This window comes from Erpetoichthys calabaricus, chromosome 4 (genome assembly GCF_900747795.2).
Source record: "Erpetoichthys calabaricus chromosome 4, fErpCal1.3, whole genome shotgun sequence".
Lineage (NCBI taxonomy): Eukaryota > Metazoa > Chordata > Cladistia > Polypteriformes > Polypteridae > Erpetoichthys > Erpetoichthys calabaricus.
The window spans coordinates 30,006,973-30,030,782 of NC_041397.2; the positions used below are offsets into that span (position 1 = coordinate 30,006,973).

The 23,810-nt window shown below is 37.3% G+C and overlaps 1 protein-coding gene across 4 annotated transcripts in view; it reads left to right on the forward strand.

Moving 5' to 3' along the window:
• The window catches only part of dclk1a (doublecortin-like kinase 1a), a 433,299-nt gene that overhangs the window by 53,228 nt on the left and 356,261 nt on the right, over nt 1-23,810 (forward strand). For all 4 annotated transcript variants that reach the window (XM_051926745.1, XM_051926741.1, XM_028799297.2 and 1 more), the window contains one exon: nt 17,922-18,268. In XM_051926745.1, the coding sequence (XP_051782705.1) occupies nt 17,922-18,268 (347 nt within the window). The remainder of the gene's footprint in view (nt 1-17,921; nt 18,269-23,810) is intronic.

Genomic DNA, 23,810 nt, shown 5'->3' on the forward strand with positions numbered 1-23,810 from the left:
CCTGTGCCCAGTGCTGTGGTGACAAGCTCCAGCTTCCCATCACTTTTAATTGGTCTATGGGAGTGCAGAACATTGACAGAAAGTTGAATAATGTAAATAATTAAAGGAAGACTAAATAAAACAAAGAATCAAAATAGCCTATGAAGTAGCTTAATCATAAATGATTCTGCATTAATAGTTGAGCTTTGCAACAAAATTTCAGCCCATGCTGTTGAGCAGGAACTAGGTAAAGATCAGGTAAGCGTTATGTGAGCTACCTGATTTGAAGTGCTGGGCATTCAGCAGTTAGTCTGCTCATTGAACTCTCGGTAGTGTTGGTCAGTCTGCCCTAATCAACATGCCAGCTTCTTGTCGTATCTCAGTCTGTGGGCGGTTTGCCCAGTAGCTCTTGGCAGCAAGCATTCATTGTATAAATGGCCTAGTAACTCCATTATTGTAAACTACACAAGCCTTTATTTTATGCAGCACCTCAACGTACATCAATTATACAGACAGAAATATCAAGAATAACATTTGATACTGAAAACATTTCATAAAACGATTAAGTGAAAAGCCCTGGGCTGTACACAAGTGAAAATATACAGTTTGTCACTCCACTGTACCCATATCACAGTGAGGCAGAAATGACTTACCATGGCTATATTCGGACTGGCTTTTTGTCAAGTCGTAACATTCTTAGTATTTCGGTTAAAAAAACCAGACAGCTCCTCACATAGCAGGCAACAGCATTGACTGGCTTGTTTTTAAAAGAGCCTTGGAGTAGATTTCTTGATTGTGCTTTTATCTCTATTATATATCACTGTTATACTTCCTACTTGTTAAATTTCCTTACTATTTTTACATCCAAGACAAGTACTGCTATTTTTGATCCTCCTACACCTGCTTGTAAAATGCTTTCTTTAAAACAAAATTATTTTCACTTAACAGTCCTCAGTTCAATTAAATTAAAAATATACCTATCATTTTTTGTTTGACAAATTATTGTGAAGTTTGGTAGTCCCCAGAACTAAAAGCTGCATCTCTTACTATAGATTATAATTAATCTTGGAATGTTACATATTTTTATATTCTGGAATAAAGACATTCATTAGTTGTGGAAAGCAAAGGGGACTACATGATTCTTTACTTTAAATATTAAATGGAGGATTTTTATTGTTGCTATTGATTTTATATCATGATCCCACTTTTCAATACAGTTTTATGAAAATGAATGTACTTAATTAGTTTTAAGTTCAGAATGTTAAATCTCCTAGTCATTGGTTTACATGATTGCATATAGGGACACTTGCAAATGCACTGTGACTAATAAGACTTTTTGGCATTCAGCACATATGTGGAGTATGAATATTCTATCCATTAAATCATTAGATAGATAGATAGATAGATAGATAGATAGATAGATAGATAGATAGATAGATAGATAGATAGATAGATAGATAGATAGATAGATAGTGAAATGAACCATATAACAGATAGCTAGATCTTAATTTGGGAAGAACTGGCATTTTACAGGGCACCAATAAATAAATAAATAATATTACTACATTATGACTAACAACAAACCCATCTCAAATATACACCATAATGCCTGACTGAAAAGAAAGAAAAACTTCTGACATGGCAGTCCAGGTTGCAGTAATGCATTATGCAGTTGTATTGCTGTTGGCATAAAGGAGCCACGGTAGTGTTTCTTGACACACTTCTGCTGAATAATTTGTTGGCTGAAATTCAGTGTTAGTGTGTGTCAGAGAGAATATGTGCACCATTGGTCATAATGGCATTCAGTTTTGTTTCAATTCTCTCCTTTCCTACTAGCTCCAGGGGGTCCAGAGTGATTCTCATAACTGAGCCTTCCTTCTTGATTAGCTTGTTAATTCGGTGGGCCTCTCTTGAAGTGATGTTACAGAACATTACAGAGTAGGAAAAAAAAATAAATCACACTGGCCATCCATCGCAGACTTATAGAATATATGAAGGATGTCACTATTCTTATACTTTGTCTAATCCCCCTTATTGAAGGACCCCATGAGTGCAGAATCGTCAGAAAATTTCTGCAGGTGACATGATCAGGTGTTATATTTATAGTGTGAGGTGTTCAGGATAAAGAGAAAAAGTGACGGAAATGTTCCTTGTGCTGCTCATGTCCATGTCAGAGGCACAGTCCAATCTGGAGTATGGTCTCACTCGTCACTTGACAACGTGTGCTTCATACTTTGCAGTAAACGGATGAATGAGTTGTAGACTACATATGGAGTGATTGAAAAGTAACACTCAATATGCAATTGACAACGTTAAATTGGAGGAATGAAATAATACCACTGCAGTCAATCCTAAGAATAGATGAAAAAAAAAGTTTTAAACTAAACGCTACCTGCTTCCAATTTAAAAATCCAGTAGGGAATTTAACATGCAAAATATTTACTCATGCCTTTTATAACACACCCACCTTGTGATGACCTTTATATTATAACTTAAGGTTAGCAATACAGGGTGGTCCAGATCTAATTATGCAATTATTGCATTACATTAAAAGTTGCATAGTTAGATCTGGACCACACTATACAAGGTAAACTACTAAATAGAACCAATAACAAGTGATTGAATGAAAGAGCCCAAAACAGCTGTTTGTGTTTCCAAGAATGGGGTTACCAAACACGGCAGTAGAGAAAGAGTTCAAAGTAGTTTAAAGTTCACTTTCTGTAAAAAGATGTCCAATAAATTGTGACCAAAAAATGAGGTGTTTATTAAAATATAAACCAAAAAAAAAAATAATCACACAACAATCGCCCTTGCATATTGCACAAATCCCTAAAGTCTTATTTTTTCTGAAAACAAATACACCTTATTCACCTTTACTTACTGCTCGTAGTTTTCAGCCCTTCTTTGAATTACCCATCTACAGTATCTACCTACCTACCTACCTTTCTTTCTTAAGAACAAATGTTTTCTCCGTACACCGTCACTGTCACTGGCCCTGCACAATCGGCAGCCCTCACGTGACAAGACTGACGACGCTCGTCACCTGCACGCCTCATTCAATCATTGCGCGCGCCCGCTCCTTCATTTCCTAGGCTGTCGCCGCGCGCCTTCCTGATGTATGCGTCCTTTTCTTGGCTGGGATTACAAGCCAAAATTGACCGCGTATCCAAAAACCACGGCAACCGTTCGAAGTCTCTGTAAGCACGAAACCGACAGGTATCAAGGGTAACCTTCCGTTCGCGGGTCCACATAACCCGCGAGTCCCATGTAGTAGATGCTCAAAACATAAAATAAGGTAAGTGTAGGGAATGCTGTTTATCTGTCATAATGCTAAAAATACAAAACATAAATCAAAGCTCACCTTCATGTAGCCTGGATCTTATCCTAGCAGTATTAAATACAAAGCAGGAGCCATCCTGGGACAGGGTGCCAGCACATCGCAACACCGACAAAGCTGGGGTTTGCACGCAAGATATTGGAGTGCTAAGCAGGATACAGCCGAGCTCCGTAATATTGAAAAAGTCTGAATTAGCAAAAACTGCCCTAATCCAGAGTGTTCATAAGAAATGTAGTGAAATACTTTAGTAGGCAGAATGACATAATAAACAAGAATAATTGCATCAAATATTTGAAGTATTAAATGTATGCTACAATTTAAGCTCTGTTTTAATAGATTTTTGTCATTTTTCACCCTCTGATAGGGGGCCGTAGAGGGCAGAATCTCTAGCAAAGGCTCAAAAATAAAGAATTTGTAATTGCTGACCTTAGGCAATGTCAATACCAGAAGGCCTCGGTGGCTGCAGGTTTTTGTTCCAACCCAGTTTCTTAATGAGAAATCAGTTCTGATGGTTCATTTTAGTGGTCTCACTTGTAAAAGTTACCCACCCTTAATGACTTATTTCAGTCTTTAACAGCTGCATTAATTTTTTTAATGGCTCCCTATTAGCAAGAAGATACAAATGACAAAGGAGTCAGCCAGGTCTCCATCTGACTTGTTTCCATTTACACCTGTGTGGATTCATCAGGCACTATTTGGTTTAGTAAAACACTTATGTGATAGACTGAAAATGATCAGTTTTAGGCTTCATATCATTTGGATGATATCCTAGGATATAAAACAAATCTATAATATAAGAACCTAGCATTACCAACTAATAATCCATAAAATTGAATAAGGTCTGAGATTGCCAAGGATTGGTTTCTAATTAAGCAACTGGGTTGGAACAAAAACCTGCAGCCACTGTGGACCCCCAGGACTGACATTGCTCATCCCTGGACTAAAGCGATATCCCACGTGTTTCTGTATGAAATGTGTCATTTTTAACACTCTAGGAGTCGCTCAGACACTGATGACAGACGTGGGAGTTTTTGAATGGTTGAGTGAACCGATTTGAAGGTGGACTGGAGGGTTCGGCATCATAGTTGGGAGCTAATGGGAATGTGGATAAAGAGGCAGTTTGCATACTCTACTAGAGTCAAGAAACAAAAGAAGAGTTTCTTAAACAGATTGGGAATATTCAAGTCTGGACAAAGGGCTTAAGGAATTTATAGCACTACTAGGGATCATGCATCTTTATTTTCTTGATCTAGATGCAGCTTGTTGGCAACAATAAAGCTGTACATAAAGGATTTACTTTGTCATTTCATCTGAGCTCCAATGTGTGCCAACGACAGGTAGCTACCACAAAGTTTATTATAATATGATAAATGTATTTAATATTCAAAACTCTGCTTTTTGTATTTGTATTTTTGTTTAGGGCGGCACGGTGGCGCAGTGGGTAGCGCTGCTGCCTTGCAGTTAGGAGACCCGGGTTCGCTTCCTGGGTCCTCCATGCGTGGAGTTTTCATGTTCTCCCCGTGTCTGCATGGTTTTCCTCCCACAGTCGAAAGACATGCAGGTTAGACGTATTGGTGATCCTAAATTGGCCCTAGTGAGTGCTTGGTGTATGTGTGTGTGTGTGTGTGTGTGTGTGTGCGTGTGTGCTTGTGGGCTGGTGGGCTGGCGCCCTGCCCGGGGTTTGTTTCCTGCCTTGTGCTCTGTGTTGGCTGGGATTGGCTCTGGCAGACCCCCGTGACCCTGTAGTTAGGATATAGGGGGTTGGATAATGGATGGATGAATTTTTTGTTTATTGATGAAGTTATTTTAAATGAGAAGGTGGATGTGATTAAGTTTTGGGGGCATTTCATTTTTTTTATATTCATGAAAAAGTGCATATGTCTTTATTTTTTTTATTTTTCTTTATCAGAAACCAGTCTTTGGGCCATATATTTATTGATATCACTGTCACCCTTCCCATACAATTAGAGAAATTACTAAGTTCTTTTTGCATAGATCTATTGAGAGGGTTTCACTTGCACTAATAAAATGCACAGCATGCTTCCTTCCAACAGATGGTGTATACAACAGTACTATTAACTAATAAATAACATTTGAAATAGAAAAATATGGTAAGGAATACAAAAGGCCGATTGGGTGAGTACTAATTGTACTGTAGTACATTGACTGTCACGCCTAAGGAAGTAGCAGATGGTATGACTATATCTCAAAACGTGGCTTCTTTATACCTCTTGATGGAATTTGTTGTTTATTTTTTTCCTGCTCTAATTTTGTTACATTAATGAAGGCAGCTCACTAGAATATTTAATGGACTCAAATTAAACTAGTGTATTTTTTTAAACATTCATTTCTGAAGTTAAAATGCCAGTTTGTCTGGTGCTAATCTTTGTGATGCACCATCAGTTGGAATGAATAATGCATTCTATAACTATAGTATTAACAAAATGTCACTGCCTAAGGTGATCAAAACCAGTTTCATTCTTGCTAGGTGCCCTAATTGCAATACAAATGCAGTAAGCAGTACTGAGAATATTAGGAGAAATGAACACTGCTGTAAATTGCCTTTTTTATGTAATTTTTATGTATGTACAGGCACACCATACAAAGACTGGATGTACCACCTTGTCAATTGGTTAAAGGCTTCCAGGGTAGTGGGCATAATGGAGTAAAGTTTGGCTGAGATATTCCTGACCTGTCGGCCAATTCCCTTTGAAGTGACAACAGGTAGCTAATATAAACCAATTTAAAAACCTTAAAACGTTCTTCAGTGCAAATGCACAGCATTGGCCTTCTTAAAAGTGAACAAAAATAGGGAACTAAAACAGAGTCTGTACATCATATCCATCATTTCTGAATTGTAATATATTTGTGACATCAACACACATTCCAATAATTGCTATGAGATCTGATCGATTACGTGCGTGACCCATCATTTAGCTGGTTTGGCAGCATTTCCCCAGTTGATCAAGGGTGTCGCCATTTCACAGTTGCAAACGGATAGGTCAGAGTTGCTGTAAATATTGTAAATCAAATCAAATCAAATCAAATAGCCTTTTATTGTCAATTCACTATATGTGCAGAACATATAGGAGAATCGAAATACTGTTTCTCTCTCATCTTCGTAGTGCAATAAAATATAAAAAAAGTATAAAAGTATATAAGATAAATAACATTAGAACTTGTAAGTAGACCTGTGTACAATGTGCAATAGTCATTAGTGCAAAAGCCAATTACAGTAAAAAATGAGACGGTGCATTATAGAGTAGCTTATGAGATGTACAAAAAGACAAACAGTTAGCAGCAGATGTAATATTGAGTCTTTATATAATACCAGCTGAGGTAGGGTACTTGGTAGATAGTGACAAATATACAGTATACAAGTTCTCTTACCAAGTTTTCTTTTATAAGTCTTGATGTTTGTGTGGAATATTGCATGCACACATTTTGAGCCTTTTTTTGTGCATATTCAAGTTTTATAAATCTGACCCGTGGTGTGGAATTTTCTTCTTTTTAAATGGACTCCATGCAGCACTTTTGAATGGTTTGTAATGTACACATCAACTGATTAGCCAAAACATTAAATGTCATTGCCATGAAGGGGTCGGCAACAATTTTTTAGGTCATTGGTACTTGTCAAAATAATAATAATAATAGTAATACATTTTATTTATATAGCGCCCACATGAATGCAATGACCTAAGGTTTTCCAGCAGAACATTGCCTAGAGAATCACACTGCCTCCACCGGATTGCCTCCTTCCCATAGGACATCCTGCTGCCATCTCTTCCCCAGGTAAATGATGCATATGCACCAAGCCATCCACATGATCTAAAAGATAATTTGGTTCATCGTACCAGGCCACCTTCTTCCATTTTTCCGTGGTCCAGTTCTGACACTTGCAGGTACAGTATAGGTGCTTTTGACGGGGCAGCTTGGATGCTCTGAATGGTCGGTGGCAGTGCAGCAGTGTATGTTCTGACACTTTTCTCTTGTGACCAATATTACGTTTTTTAGCAATTTGTGCTACTGTAGCTCTTGTGTGGGATTGTATCAGACAGCCAAGCTTTTGCTACCTGCCTGTATCAATCAGCCTTGGGTGCCCATAACCCTGTTGCTGATTCTCTGGTTGTCCTTCCTTAGGACCATTTTTAGTAGATGCTGATCAATGCATTTTGGGAACACCCTATAGGATCTGCCATTTTAGAGATGCTCTGACCCAGTCATCTAGCCATTGCAATTTGTCCCTTTTTAAACTCTCTTAGATCATTACGTTTGCTCATTTTCCTGCTTCCAACACATCACCTTCAAGAACTAACTATTCACTTGCTGCCTAATATATTCCAGCCCTTTGCAGGTGCCAATATAAAAAGATAATCAGTGTTATTTACTTCACCTCTCAGTGTTTTTAATGTTGAGCCTGATCAGTGTATGTTGTTCACATCCCCTCAGCAGTAAAACAAATCAGGACAAACCTCAGCAACATAGGTGGTGTCATGTTAATGGTCCAAAGGTTTTAGAAATCGAAGCAATTTTGGATTTTCGGATTAGGAATACTCAACTTATACAATATTATACTGTAGTGCTACTGCATAGGTGGTGCAGTGGTAGTGCTGCGGCCTCGCAGTACGGAGACCTGGGTTCACTTCCCGGTTCCTCCCTGGATGGAGTTTGCATGTTCTCCCCATGTCTGCGTGGGTTTCCTCCCACAGTCCAAAGACATGCAGGTTAGGTGCATTGGCGATCCTAAATTGTCCCTAGTCTGTGCTTGGTGTTTGTGTGTGTGTGTGCCCTGCGGTGGGCTGGTGCCCTGCCTGGGCTTTGTTCCAGCCCTGTGCTGGCTGGGATTGGCTCCAGCAGACCCCTGTGACCTTGTGTGTTAGGATATAGAGAGTTGGACAATGACTGACTGGCTGACTGCTACTGCATATATAAAGCAGGTTAATACAGTTTCTAATTATAATAGGATAAAGGAAACAAAATATTAAATTAAGGATAGCTGGTATGAAAGGGTAGAGAAACTATTACTGATGATATAGCTCCTCATAATTACTGTTATAACTGGGAAATTTAAGGTCTTTCAAAGAATGTCCAAAGGAATTGTCTCTTATAGCTGGTAGCACATTAGGGGAAAAAAATAAAAGAAGAAAGCTATATTCATAAGTTAAAGTCAATGTTGTGGTTTAATCTCACAAGTTGCCAAGGTGGTGTGAGGTCATCAAAACACCCATGGAAGCAGGCCAGAATCCCAACAGCCCACACAGAGGAGGTGCACCAAAGGGAAGTGCAGCTTCCACTTGAGTGGCTGTCTATGGCCTACACTGTCCAAAAATGCACTTGACTCTGTGTTCAAAATATATCACATAATGTCCGAAAACACACTCAAAGTGCCTCAGAAGGGAGAAGGTCACCCTTAACTCCTGGCTTGTATAGAACAAAGCCTCAAGAAATCTTTTAGGTAGAATGTATTGAATTAAATGAAAACATGAAACAAAAAGGTTCAAAGGGGCAAAAAGGAGTTGCCAAAGGCAGTCCTAGCCAACACCAACAAAACAAGATCCAAAAGAATATACAAGTTCCTGAGCATTCTTGATCTCCCCCCAAAACGCACATTGGATGTCAGGCTGACATCACTTCCTGTGATGTATTACAGCAGGGGTAGGCAACGTCGGTCCTGGAGTGCCACAGTATGTGCAGGTTTTTGTTCCAACCCAGTTCCTTAACGAGAACTCAATTATTGCTGATGAAGCACATATTGCTTAACTGACATTTTAATGCTTCATTTTAGTGGTCTCGCTTGTTAAGGTTCTCCAACCTTAATTGCTTATTTTAATCTTAAACTGCTGCATTCAGTGTTTTAATTGCTCCTTATTAGCAAGAAGATGTAAAAGACAAAGCAGCCAGCAGTTCTCCAGCTAGCTTTTTTCCAATTACATCTGTGTGTGTTCATCATGCACGGTTTGATTTAATAAAACACTTAATAGAAAAATGTGACAGACTGAAAATGATCTGTTTTAGTCTTCAAATCATTTGGATGATATCCTTGGAAAGGAAAAAAATCTATGATATAAAAGCCTTACATTGCACAGACTAACAAGCCATAAAATTAAATAAGGTCTGAGATTGGCAATGATTGGTTTCTAATTAAGCAATTGGGTTGAATGAAAACCTGTAGCCACTGCGGCTCACCAGGACCGACATTGCCTACCCCTGTTTTACATCTTATTGCTAATAAGGAGCAATTAAAACACTGAATGCAGCAGTTTAAGATTGAAATAAGCAATTAAGGTTGGAGAACCTTAACAAGCGAGACCACTAAAATGAAGCATTAAAATGTCACTTAAGCAATATGTGCTTCATCAGCAATAATTGAGTTCTCATTAAGGAACTGGGTTGGAACAAAAACCTGCACATACTGTGGCACTCCAGGACCGACGTTGCCTACCCCTGTATTACAGCACTAGACTTCAATTCCCAGCCTGACTTGTGGGTGGTCCCTTAATGGTGATGCGAGGGTGGCACTGCCTCTTGGGGATCTGACCACAAAATTCAAGCAACATAAGAGAACTGGATAACATCAGAAACTAAATAATGACTAAATAGAACAAAATAAAAGAATAGAGCAATAAAATTAGAAATGATAGAAAGCAATAAACAATTTTAAAAATTGAACAAAGAAGATAAAAAGAAACAGGAGGAATGCTGGCTTGACCATAACAGTTAAAATACTAATACTTGCTTATGTCCCAAGCCTTTAAGAAGTATTCTTTATTTTACAGGTGATTGTTTCAGATTCAAGAACAGATGGGCCGACATCTTTTTTTTTATTGGTGATCTGATGGTAGTGTCTGGGATCGTCAACACAATGTGACAATTCCCATGAAAATAATACAGGAGATGGGAAAGAACATCAAAGAAAATAAACTACACGATGGTAGTGTGATGATGTGACAAAGATAGAAATAACAAATAAAAAACAATGTATCTAAAAAAAAACGATTTTAAAAGCTCTCAGACAAAATAAACTACTGAGCCCTGGCCATTACTTTGTGTTAAATTCCAGTTGTATGACACTTGATTTGGTAAAGATTGTAAAATTAAATTAAATTAAATACACATATGCATCGTAAGCACAAAAGTAACCCTTCCACCCAAACACCCAATGTAACAAAAACCCACTTAAACGTGTTCACCAGAACAGTGCAGAAGAGTCCTAAAGTCAAGATGTTATCACATCTTCAGGATATCTACTGTTAATGGAATTTCAAAGATCAAAGCCATGTACCATTTACGATTCAAGGAAAGGTTACTCAAATCTGACCTAGGTTAACTGACTTCCCAGCCCTTCCTTGTTTACTCTCCAATTTCCCATTTTCTTTTGATACCTTCAGCACCTAAAGTCAAACAAAACAAAATGCTCATAAGTGATTGCTAAACAAAGCAGAGTTAACTGCTTGACATGTCAAATGCAAGTAAAAGCATATTCTCAGAAATGTGGATATTTTCATGTTATTTAAAGAAGCCAATTTTTGTATATAAAAATACATGTTAAGTTTCTTTTTTTTAATAATGTAAATACAGTAGCACATCACAAATTGAAGAGATACTATTAGGTAAAGTAGTAAAAAGTAACATGACCCTCAGAAAATAACTGTTCACTGCTAGGTAGTTTTCACTAAAGGAACACTAAAACACAAAGGCTCATTAGGTAAACCACTGATTTCAGTTATTCAGTCTATCAATAATAACAACAGAAGCACCTACTTTTGTGAAGATATTTGATATTATACAGAATGGGTTTTGTTAAAACTAAACTATGTGATAAAGATTTTTACATGCTTAAAATATTAATATTGATAATACCAAGTAAATTGTTCTGTAAAACCAGCAATAGAAAATATGCAAGAGCAGCACAAGAAAATACAGTTTAATAAGTGGGCCATCCAGTCTTCATTAAATCAGATAAGAAGTTGCCATTACTTGAGATTTGTTTGAATAAAGGATTTAGGCAAGGGTAATAGTGCTGGCACACATGTGTATAGAACATATAGGCTATTAATTTCCTCACTTATTAATGTTTTATTTCTGTTTTTTTTTTTTTATTTATGAGACTGCACTTACAAAGCTCTAGAAGGAAATTTTTAGACATTTTTATACTGCAGATAATGGCTAATTCATCACATAATGTTTTTACACACATCTTACATTACAAGCTTTCTTTGCAAGTTCTGTAGTTAAAAATCATTCAGCCTTTTGTAGTTGATTCAGCATAGCCAACTTGGAGCTGTGATGCACAGCAGTAAGGCCAACTTCATCCTTGACCAGAGCGTGACATCATTTGACCTGCAGTGCAGCGACAGGATGAATTGTCTATGAATCTCCATCATTACAGACTTGCCCAATTCTAACCAGTATCTAATCAGAAGTGGATTAGAAAACACCATTCTTGTTTTTAGAATTCAATGTCTGGTTGAAGAGTTGGTGGATTGCTTATTATGGAGGGAGGAGTTCAGAGAACAGAGGCCTCCCACTCCTGTCACTAGTAGCATTTCTGATTATATATCTTTGAGTGAATCAGCTTTCTTGTTGCACTCTTTCTCACTACAAATGGTGTGACCAAAAGCAAATTGCTGGCTAAGGGACCAAAAATTCAAATGTTTTGATGTATTGACTCAATGAGCACCATAGCCTGCATGACACTACTATACAAGGAATCATGGAAACATTTGATTTTCATCCATCCATCCTCCAAACGTTTTGAAAATGACAAGTTGTGACGTGTGAGTCTCTGTCTTGCACCCCAAAACACGTGGCTGAGTCTCAGTACTTTAGCAACACCTGCTTTATTCAGCTTGAAACAGGAACAGCATGGTTATTTATTGTAGCAAGATCTACCACTCTCCTATACACAGACACAGCAATCAGGCAGGGTCAGCGCCAGGTTGGTGACCAAGTAATAGTGTTCCCTGAATTTATAATGTTGCATTATCCATCGATGACAAGCACTTATAGTGCAACTGCAATCAGCTGTGAGTTTCTTTGGCAGCAAGCCGCTGCAGCACTGGGAGCCTGCAGTTGCACTGGCAACAGATAAACAGTCTTCCACAGACGTGGTGATCGTGCTTCAGGACGCTCTTTGGTGTGTTGTCCTGTTGGGAGGAGTCCCAAAAGAGTTTAGAAGCCTTACAAAGTAAGACAAATATTAGTTTGTTCATCATTGCTGTGCAATTGCATTTAGAATTTTGTAAGTTTGTTTTTAAATATATAAAAACTGTAGTAAATGGTAAAAGAACTTTTTTTTTTTTTTTTTTACATTTTATTGAAGTTATTAAAAGCAAGTAACATTCCATACAAGCAAGTCAAACTTGACAAAACTGAGTTCAAATCAAATCACCCCCCCCACCCCCCCACCCCCCCCCCGAAACCGAGAGAGAGAGCAAGGCCAACAGACAGAGTAAAACCTATTGGAGGATGGGAAACATTATTACCATTCTAGATTCTAGCATAAAGTGCCATATATAATAAAGAAAATACAACAACTAGTTGGTGTTTTGGCATCTGGGATTTTGTAAAGAAGCACATGGATTATGTACATTTTATAAGTGATATTAGTTGTAAAAAAACAATGGGGTGGTCCTGCTTACAATACAATGAAAAAGCATTTACAGTAGCTTCTGAAATGTTTTATGATTCCATACACCATCTTTGGTGCTTTGGATCTGTCACTAAGACAATAGATAACTTACTGCTTTCTTTTCCATTACCTATTAGTATGAAAAGTAGACTGTAGTTTTGTATAATAATTCTGAATTTGATAAAATGTAGCACTAAAAGAATTAAAGACAAAGATGCATGTTACAGAATTGTAACTTTTGAGAAAAGTTTATCTGATATCTATGAATCTGATTATGTGGTGTTTAATAGTGGGAACTGGGGCATTTGAGGGCAGATACTGCCACATTTGTGGCTTCAGAGTGATGGTGTGGATTTTAAATTAGGGAAAAGTAATTTGCACTGCTTGAAAATGATGCAGGAGTGGGTTTCCTCTCACCACTTAATTTTTCAGACAGACAGGTAATTTTTTTAATGTAAAGTACAGTACTTGCTAGTCAAAACTATATTTTAAGTGTGCCTGGAAAGTGTGGATTATTCCAAGGAAATCCTTTTAAAATGAGAGTTTTTTTTTTTTTGTTACCCATTTTCTTATCACATATCTTTGGAGTATGCCACCAAGTATTCTTCACCTTCCTGTCTCATATCGGTAAACTTTAGAACAGATTCCAAGGGCTTCTACTTCATTGTAAATGACCTTTAACCTTATTACATTTTGTTTTGGGGATCATTTTGCATATTTTAGTTAGTCAAGTGAATACCTGCATCTTTTATTTTTCTCTCAATTCCTTCCCACTACTTTCGAACCCCATTTTATCCACTTCAAGGTCACAGTGAACTGGTACCTACCCACTCGACACTGGCCTTTAGTCTGTTACATAGCACACTCACACACACACACATTCACTTGAACTGGAGAAGTTTCATGTCAGCAACACCTATGTCATGGAGGAAGACCTCTATTAATGCATGAAGAACATTGCAACCACCAAATAGGGGTCAGCTGTGAGTTGTTTGCTTACTGTTATCACATCCTTAAATTCCTGTGTCAAAGTCACCAACCATTGCTTAAGCATCGGAATAACTCTTGAGCCTAACGCTCAGCTGATAGCAAGGCATGGATGCTTTATTGTTCATTTAATTGTAGGAAGAGTTGAATATGGTTTTGTAGAAAGTGTGTTTATTTCATTTGAAGCACTGACACAAATTAATAACTAAGAAAGATGTGCTCAAGTCGCAGGAGAGTTGCAGGATGGATATGTCTGTTAATCCTGTAGAAACATGACACAGAACCAGATGCAGCAAAGAACTTGGTGACCAGGAAATGTCTGATCATATATGTGACATATATCGTAAGAACTCACTTACAATAAAACATAAATCCTTCTGATACACCGTCTGTCATTTTTCTGCTTGTTCTCTTTTCTTTGGCTGTAGCCTGGTACTTTAAAGACTCAATTAATGTACCTTATTAGTGGGATGATTACTACTATATTTCAGAAAAGCAATTAAGGGTAATTAGAGACATGAAGAGCATAAGTGAACATTAAAAAGAGTTCTGGAAAAAGTTATAGTCTAACAGAACATGGGGTAAGAAGAAACCTTTGCAAGAGAGAGAAAGAGGAGGGAATTTTAGACAGTCTGCCAGGTGTAGAGAAAGCAAATATTTATTCAGAGTCCCCTTGACAATAAAAGGAATCATTCATGAAACTCTGACTGATTTTTGGCCTACTGCCCAAACAGAGTCTGTTGAAGTTGGTGGAAGTTATACCAATGGGTTATTTAATTTTATGCTACATGCATACATAAACATTAGACATAAGAATTAGCTTTGTTGTGATGCCAATATCCCACTGTACCTTCTTCTTTTTTTAAACTCATATTCAAACATAAGCTTAGATATCTGACAGTGATGGTCAAAAAAATCTTATTTTGATTTGGACTGGCGTGGACTGGTTGATTTATTTGCGGTTCTGCACCCCGAACCTTAAAAATACAATCCAACGTACTTGTCTTCACCATTGCAACTTCATGCCTTGTTTATCCCCTCTAATTTACAGCATTTTTTTCTCAGTTCCTGTACTGCTTACTAGTTTTAGCTGTCTGTCTACATCCCCACTCTCTGCTAGTTACTAATCCAGACTGTAATACATCCCTATGTCCATTTTTATAAGTAACTTGCCACTTCTTGTATTAACATAATCGACCAGGAGAAGCCTGATCATATTAGCAAAATGAAATGAAAACACTTGTCCCATTTTCTACACACATTTTGGAAGACCCAATAAAAAAGTTAACCCTAGTAGTCACGTTATTGCTCCACTGACAGACTGAGGAGATCGTTCCTCCCCCAAACTATGCGACTCTTCAATTCATTATCTATCTATCTATCTATCTATCTATCTATCTATCTATCTATCTATCTATCTATCTATCTATCTATCTATCTATCTATCTATCTATCTATCTATCTATCTATCTATCTATCTATCTATCTATCTATCTATCTATCTATCTATCGCTTTCCAGCATGAGTTGCAGATGTTTGAAATATAACTTTCTAAGTAAAATGTGAAAAACATTACAGTAGACCCAAAACAGCTTCAACAGGGATTTTGGACCTTTGCTTATTTTCTATATACTATAAATAAACTAGCCCTGGAAGACAATAGAATCATTTAAAAATATTTGTTATCTCTTGCCCTATGTATACATTCAACACCTTTATTCTATATTGTTTTCACTGGTGGTCCCTTTCTCTAGCGTGTTCGCGTTAAGCCTCCTTCTCAGACTCTCTCATTATTTTTGAGGCTCCTTTCTCACCTCCTGTCCAGTTTTATACTTTCTGTCTTTGAAGGCAATTCTCTGCTTGCGTCTTTACTCCTTCTTGTGTGTTTCACACTCTCACTTCCTCTTTCTTTGCGTCACCAAAGCCAAACTAACCAATCACATTGCTCTGAGGGACTGCATACACAAACCTTAGTGTTTTATTATACAGCAGATGAAGAACATTTTTGGTATTCTGTCAAACAAAACTTGTCAATAACTATTCACCTAACTTTGATGAAACATTGTCAAGTCAAAGATTGAAAATCCCCCATGTCATAATAAATACCACACTATGTAAGTTTCACTGAGGTAGTTCAATGAAAATAAACAATAAATGGAAAAGATTAATTTTATTAGGTTCCAGTATCACCTTCTAATGTTTCTGTAAGAGGAAAACTGTAGTACACAGGCATGGTGAGAACTGTAAACTCCTCACAGTTTGGGTGTGTAATTCACATACACACACACACACACTCGTCCTGTGTCAGTTTTTCCAATCATTATGATCATGATAATAAAAACTTCTGAGTGATCTGGCTGATTGAGACTGACTTTGACTTTTCCGTTGTATTTCATTAAAGCCCCTCACATTTACTCACTTCCTGCCTGCTCTTTGAATTGCGGACATTAGAAGTTATACATGCATTCTGTAGTAAAACTCCAGAAAGGACAGGGTTCTAGGGTCTTTGATTCAGACTGGAGGGTCCCACATAACAGTTTTAATTTGGAGGTCCATGAAGTTTTGAATTTGTAGATCATTTTCCATTTTAGAAAAAGATGAGTGGGAACATCTTGCAGATTCAGTGCTAACATATCATTTTAACTCATAAGGGACTGTATTTATTGACTCACCTAGGAGCAGCTTGGAATTCCATAGATTGGAGTTGGTGTTAGTTGCTGGAAAAGAGGTAACTTGGTCTGTCCCACCCAGCTTCAAGAGTCACCAAAAGAATTAAAATGAGCAGGTTGGGAATACTCACTGGAATTTTGATATGAAATTCTTGGTTGCAGAGGGGGCAGTGGGTTGGCACCCTGCCCGGGATTGGTTCCTGCCTTGTGCCCTGTGTTGGCTGGGATTGGCTCAGCAGACCCCTGTGACCCTGTGTTCGGATTCAGCGGGTTGGAAAATGGATGGATGGGTGGGTTGCAGAGGGGGGGTTTCATGGAATCATTTAAGCAATTTAAACTGTGACTGTACCCAAGGTTAAAATTTATCGTCTACACATGTTTTAGTATTGGAGCCTTTTGGTTCAGGGGTGCTTTTAACATGTCTTCCATATAAAACTTTTATTCTCTGTTGCTACTTCTATTTTATAATAGATATTAAAATGTTGAAATGCTAATTAAAAATGATAAACTTTTACAAAGAAAAACTTTTTTAATCGTGTCCCTTAAAGTGAATGCCAAACAATAAAAATATAAAGTAACACTTATGAAAGTAGACAAAAATATTAGAAATATTTAATTGGCTTTTACCATATGGACTCAAAATGATGTTGAGCATTACTCCCGGGTCCACGCCATGTAGAGTTTGCATGTTCTTTCCATGTCTGCGTAGCTTTCCTCTGGGTGCTCCGGTTTCCTCTCACTGTCCATTTATGCATGTGAGTTTGGTGAATTGGCAGCATTAAATTAGCCCGTGTGTGTGTTCACCTTGCAGTGGACTGGCACCCTGTCCAGGGTTTGTCCTGGCATTGCTTCCTGTGCTTGCTGGGGGACATGACATGAGCATTATTATGAACCTGAAAAGATCTTTTGTGCATGCTTCTTACATTTTAAATTTCAATAATATACAGTATTTTCATGTCTTCTCACATAACTTTTTTGGCAGGTAATCTTCAGAGGACCTTTTCGGTAGAAGACATTTGCTAGAGCTGCAAAGTAATTAAAGGTCATTTTCTGCAGATGCAATATTATAAACAGAATTTAAAACTGGTCTTTTCATAAAAACATTAATTTGGATTTAATATTTTTGAAAATTATGCAAGCGTATGTATATTTGCACATAGTGTGTATATGCATCTAGGGAAGGTGCTTTGATACATGTCTGATGAGTGGGGAAATTTTTGGCTGGAGTTCACCAAAAGTGACTTGAAACCTTTACAGATATAGAAGCATTAATCTTTTTAGTATAAAAAACTCAGCACTTAATTTATTTTATCCTTAGGTGAAAGTTATATTTGTGGATCAATCGAACCTTTCAAGAAATTGGACTACACAAAGAATGTAAACCCCAACTGGTCAGTGAATGTGAAGACGTCAGCATCTGGTCGCACTCCCACCTCTTTGAACAGCTCCAAAGCTGCCCCAACAGAGGCTAAAGAGAGCAAGGATTTCATTCGGCCCAAACTGGTCACCATCATCCGCAGTGGGGTGAAGCCACGCAAAGCTGTTCGGATTCTCCTCAACAAGAAGACTGCTCACTCCTTTGAGCAGGTTCTCACAGACATCACTGATGCAATCAAGCTGGACTCTGGGGTTGTGAAACGGCTTTACACACTGGATGGAAAGCAGGTACCTTTTTGCTTCCATGTGCTGCTTTTGCTGTTTATGTAGTATAATAACTTAGACAATGCATTTTTTTCATTAACTGAAATGTATTATATGTTATACATTAATGCTTCTTTTGCTTCCATGTGCTGCTCTTGCTGTTTATATAATATAATAACTTAGACAATGCATTTTTTTCATTAACTGAAATGTATTATATGCTATACATTAAGGCTTCTTTTGCTTCCATGTGCTGCTCTTGCTGTTTATGTAGTATAATAACTTAGACAATGCATTTTTTTCATTAACTGAAATGTATTATATGCTATACATTAAGGCTTCTTAGCCTTTGTTTGCTTCAGTTTGTTTTCAGGGCAGAAAAAGTTTAGTGTACAGAGCTAGATGTTCAAACTATAAATAATGCAGAATTTTCCTAATCTCTCTCTCTCAATATATAAAATCCAATGTCTGTCCGCTTTTCACGCGAGAACTACTTAACGGATTTAGATCTGGTTTTTTTTTTCTATAATTTGCTTGAACATTCTGTTTGATTTTGCGACTTCTCTCATTGCGCTATGTATCATAGTTCGCTTGGGGTACTGATTTATTTGCATGAATCTGAGAGACAGGCAGTGGGCCACGGGGATGGGGGTGGGGCCCTCCTCACTCACACGCCAGCCTCGGGGCATATCTTACATCGGCTTAGCTAGCGAACAAGAGAACAACTGAACGAATTTAGGGTTTTTTTGTATAATTTGCTTGAACATTCCGGTTGATTTTTCACCCCAAGAATCATAGTTTATTTGCAGGAGCGATATATTCGCACTAATCTGAGACAGAGGCTGTGGGCCGAGGGGAGGGGGAAGCATGACGTCAGGAGTAGGGAGCCGGGCAGGGCACTCCTCACTGTCCTATTTCACTAATACGCGGGCGGAGCCATGGGGGACGGCTAGTAAGTGATAATTTAGTTAAAGTAGGGCGGTACATTCCAATGCGACAACGTCATAAGGAATATTGCAATGATGATTCCTTTTGTTTTAACATATAATCAACGTAGCCTTTGGCATATATTTCCTATCCAAATAAAAATAATCGTAATCTAAACTGTTAATGAATTCATAGTAAACATTTAAATTGCTGATAGCAAAAATGTCAGAATAAGACTGAAGACATGAACTAAAGGACAGAGTAACAAAAATGAAGTACACCTAATTTGATTTACTTGCTATGGTGAATTTCAGGTAGTGGAGATCAGTGTTTTTTTTCCCCCCACAACTTACCCCTTTTGCTGTATGTGCAAAAAGCATGACACCCCCAGGTTCTAGGTGGTCTTGAAGATTTATTTCATACCAATCTTGATAAGAGATCTGCACCAGCAATCGGAAGGTTGCCAGTTCGAATCCCGTAAATGCCAATAGGGACTCTGCTCTGTTGGGCCCTTGAGCAAAGCCCTTAACCTGCAATTGCTGAGCACTTTGAGTAGTGAGAAAAGCGCTATATAAATACAAAAAATTATTATTAAAAAATTAAAATTAAAAAAATTATGCCTTTAGCACTCTGTAGCCAAGCAGCGCTACTCAGTTCTGCTTGAAAATGAATTGCTGGCGATTTTGCCTCAGTGTGGCTGTATATTTTGAAGTATGCCCCCCCCCTCCCCCACAACTGCTGTAGGTACAATAAAAGTACAGATAAAACCAATCACAGTCTTTCTACTGAGAAAATACTTGATTAAGTAATTTTTTTTTCTGTGCTGAAACACTAGAGAACTGGAAATGGCAGATATAGTTGTACAGAAAAATAATGGTCACACTTTAGCTTTATATCATGTAACCAGCTGTTAACAGTGTTCATTAACTGTGCTATTAACACCATCATTAAAATTGTCAATATTGAATCTTTTGACATGTATTAATTATTTTTAATCGTTGTATATCATGTTAAAATGGGTTATAATATTTTCATAACAGGCAAGTGGATACTTAAAGTATTTCCAAAATAATAATGTCAAATTTTGCACATTTATATTTTATGAATATTAATTTATTTGCAGTATTTATTTTGCACTTTTGTTTTAAGAGGTTGATTTTTTTTTTTTGTCTAGATTTTTGTTTTTATCATCAAGTGCAGTATGAAGATGTCATGTTGGTCTGGGTTGTCAAGCTGGTTTTTGCACATATAAAACTTACAGACACAGTTCACCTCTATAACTCTTCTGAACGTTACAATTTAGAAGACTTTTTTATGGCTAAATCAGACCACTTTTTCTGACCTTGAATTTTGATTTTGCCTGCTGCAGCTTAAACACTATTTGTCTGAACTTGTCTGTTTTCTCAGTTTTGATTTTCACATCCTGTTTACTTTTGGTACTCTGGACCACTTATCACTGAATAAATTTGTTTAAATGACAAACCTATTCATTAATCTCATATAAAATATTTCTGTAAAACCAATCATTTCCAAGGATATTCATGCAAGTACAGTACATTGAGAGTGAGAGGAGAGGTTGGGAGCATGAGCAGATTACAGAGCATTGTTGCACCCACCACACGGTGAACCACCCAGACTGAGATCCGAGTGCAGCCATGCAACAGGTGACATCTCAGCACCACACTGAACAGGTGTCCCTTTAAGGTGGAGGACCTGCTTACAGGGCTGGATGCAGATAAACGTCATACCCAGAATTGACCAATTGAAGGGCCCATCGGATTAGAGTCACTTCTGGCATTTATGGGATTTGAACCAGCAACCTTCCTATTGCCGGCTCAGATCCCTAGCCTCAGAGCCACCACTACGCCCTAAGAGTACAGTACATTGGGCAGTGAATAAATCCAACATATTGTTTCGGATACTTGTGAATCAGTTAGTGAATTCTTTTCTCTTGCTTTCAGGCAGTCCCTGGAGAAAATGGCTGTTTTACAGTTTTTTTGGGGGGAGCAGCAGCTATGGGGTTTACTGTGTCTCTGTTTGAATGAGAGGATAGGTTGGGTTTGATGTGCACATCTTTGAGATGACCCCTTTTCTGGCACTCATGTCTGCTCACTTTTTAAGTTGACCTTTGTTTTCCATTTTCTGGCTTTCCATGGCATGCCAGAGTGCTCTTTTCTTACGGGCCCAAATCACAATGGCACTAAGAAAATACTAAACAAGGTGAATGAGCTGAATAGCTTCAGTTTTGTAAAGATGAATTCTTATTTGTACAAAAAAAACATGTTAACTACTGTGGCTATTTAATATTTATTGTAATATCACAATGAATCCAGGAGCTTTGGAAATTCAAGGTTACTTAAATAAATAACTAAATAGCCATTAAGTTTTAGTGTATGAGACCTCCATTAAACATTAGGGTCCAGTATAACTTTTTTTGAATAACCTGACTTTTTTCACAGGAAATGTGCAGAAAATTAATTGCAATAACAAACATTAAAATGCATGCAGTGTACCCTTCTCGTATGAATGTTGTGTACTGGACGGCACCATTTATTGCAGCATTTTTCTTCCCTGATATACATCTAAATACCTGTCTTCCATGTTTGAGAAAGGCCTAAAATCCACTTTTTTCAGTATTCATGCACATTTCACACTTCTGTTCATCTTTCTTCTTTTCGTATTGTTGCTTTCTCTTAAAAAAAATGATTTTACATGGTTATTTTAATAATGAGTCTATACACAAGGTACGATTGAACCTTATCTGTTTAGTTGTGGTTCCCATTCTTAAATGTTTCTGCTATAGAGGGAATTAGAAATAATTACACTTTATCTTATTCTACATTTCTGCCACATCTATTGGTGCTCATTCCCTGGGCCTTTTGATTCCTGGTATTCATATAATGAAGTTATGTGCTTGTCAGACCGATCTGTGGCACCATGATAACCAAGAACGTATTATTCCTATTTCCTATTTTCATTGTAGTGTAATGATGGCTCTGCACCATAATAAATGCATTATAATATACTATAGTAGACTTAGCAATCATTTTTTGTTTCTTGAAAAGATGTCCACTGGCAAGTTTGCCATGTTTTATGGGAAAGGAGAACACCTTCACTGTTTTTCTTTTCAGTTTGCTCAGGAAGGGTTAATCAGCAGCATGAATGACCGAAGATACCATTAATATCAAAAACTGTAACATTCAGAAATAATTTATTGGTAATACAATATATGTCTTATTAAGCTGCCAATATCAGGAACATGATCATAAACTTGAGATAGCTATAGTGCAAATGATACTGATAATAAGTTAATACAATTTGTAAACTGGGATTGCCCACTTTGTTTCATCACACATTTCTCTGACCCTTCTAGCTTCTAACTGCAGTGATGAAAGATTAAAACAAATTGCTTTGTTCAGTCAGTGATTCATTAAAATTGCTTAGCAAATGTCTTGGATACCTTTTACTTTGAGTGAATTATTTGCAGTAACATTCCTTCTAATTAATATTCATTCATTATTTTCCTGAACCATTTCAATCCAAAAGAAGATTTCAGGATCCTGTCCCATCAGTATTGTACATATGTCGAGAATCAACCCTGGATGGATCACCAGTACACCACATGGCTTTACTCACATGCACACCTTTCAATATAGAGCCTTCAATCAACCTTACACACGTCTTTGAGAAGCTGGAAGAAGTCAATGTACCTATAGATAATCTATTTGAGCAGTGCAAACTCTGTACTGAAAGTGACTAGATGAAATTCAAAACTGGTCTTGACACTGAGGCAATAGAGTTAGACACTGCATCTTTACACTGTCCTTTATTTACATACTGTATATCAGTCACCTAACAATTTTATTTTTTGAGTTTACCATGATGATGTATTGGTTGTTGCTGTTTCTTCACAGCCCCTGGAATCTGTGTTCACCTCTCGGCCAAGCCAATGTATTTTCTAGCTCACCTCAAAGTGTAAGTGTCCATGTACACAGGAGTCCAAGGATCTTAAGCCAAGAATTACCTTTATAATACAGATTGAAAAGATCAGCCACGTACACCCATTTTCCAATATAATTTCCTTGATAAGTTATTTTTTAAAGCATTTATGTGGTTAAGTGAATTCTTGTCAGTAGGTTGTGTACTTTAATGAGTTACTCTAATGAATACATCAAATAATTCTTTTATGGACCTGAATTTCTTAAAGAAGAATATTAACTTAATTCAGTACTAACTAACTTTCAGTTGTCAGAAAGAATGAGAAGTGGATTAGCATGAGCATTGAACACTGGTGTAATTTATTGGCAGTTAGAGCTATATGAGAGTGTGATAAGAAAGTTCATTTTCACAACACCGGAAGACAAGTTAGTTCTAAAACTCTGTTTAGTATATCAAAATTAATTTTGAGAAAAAGTATTTTATTTTAATAAAGTTTTAAAGAATTCACAAGTTAAGTTCATTAATAGTATCCAAAAAAATCAAGAGGGGCAGGACAGTGATTAGTGGTGACGATTCCCTGCTCTTGCCGTCTCATTCAGTCTGTGTGACTTTACTCTGGGAGCCCTAATCTTTTTACACTTTCTACACTTTCTCTTTAGGTCTTGGTAGGTTTTTCTCCTTTATCCTCAAAGATGTAAAG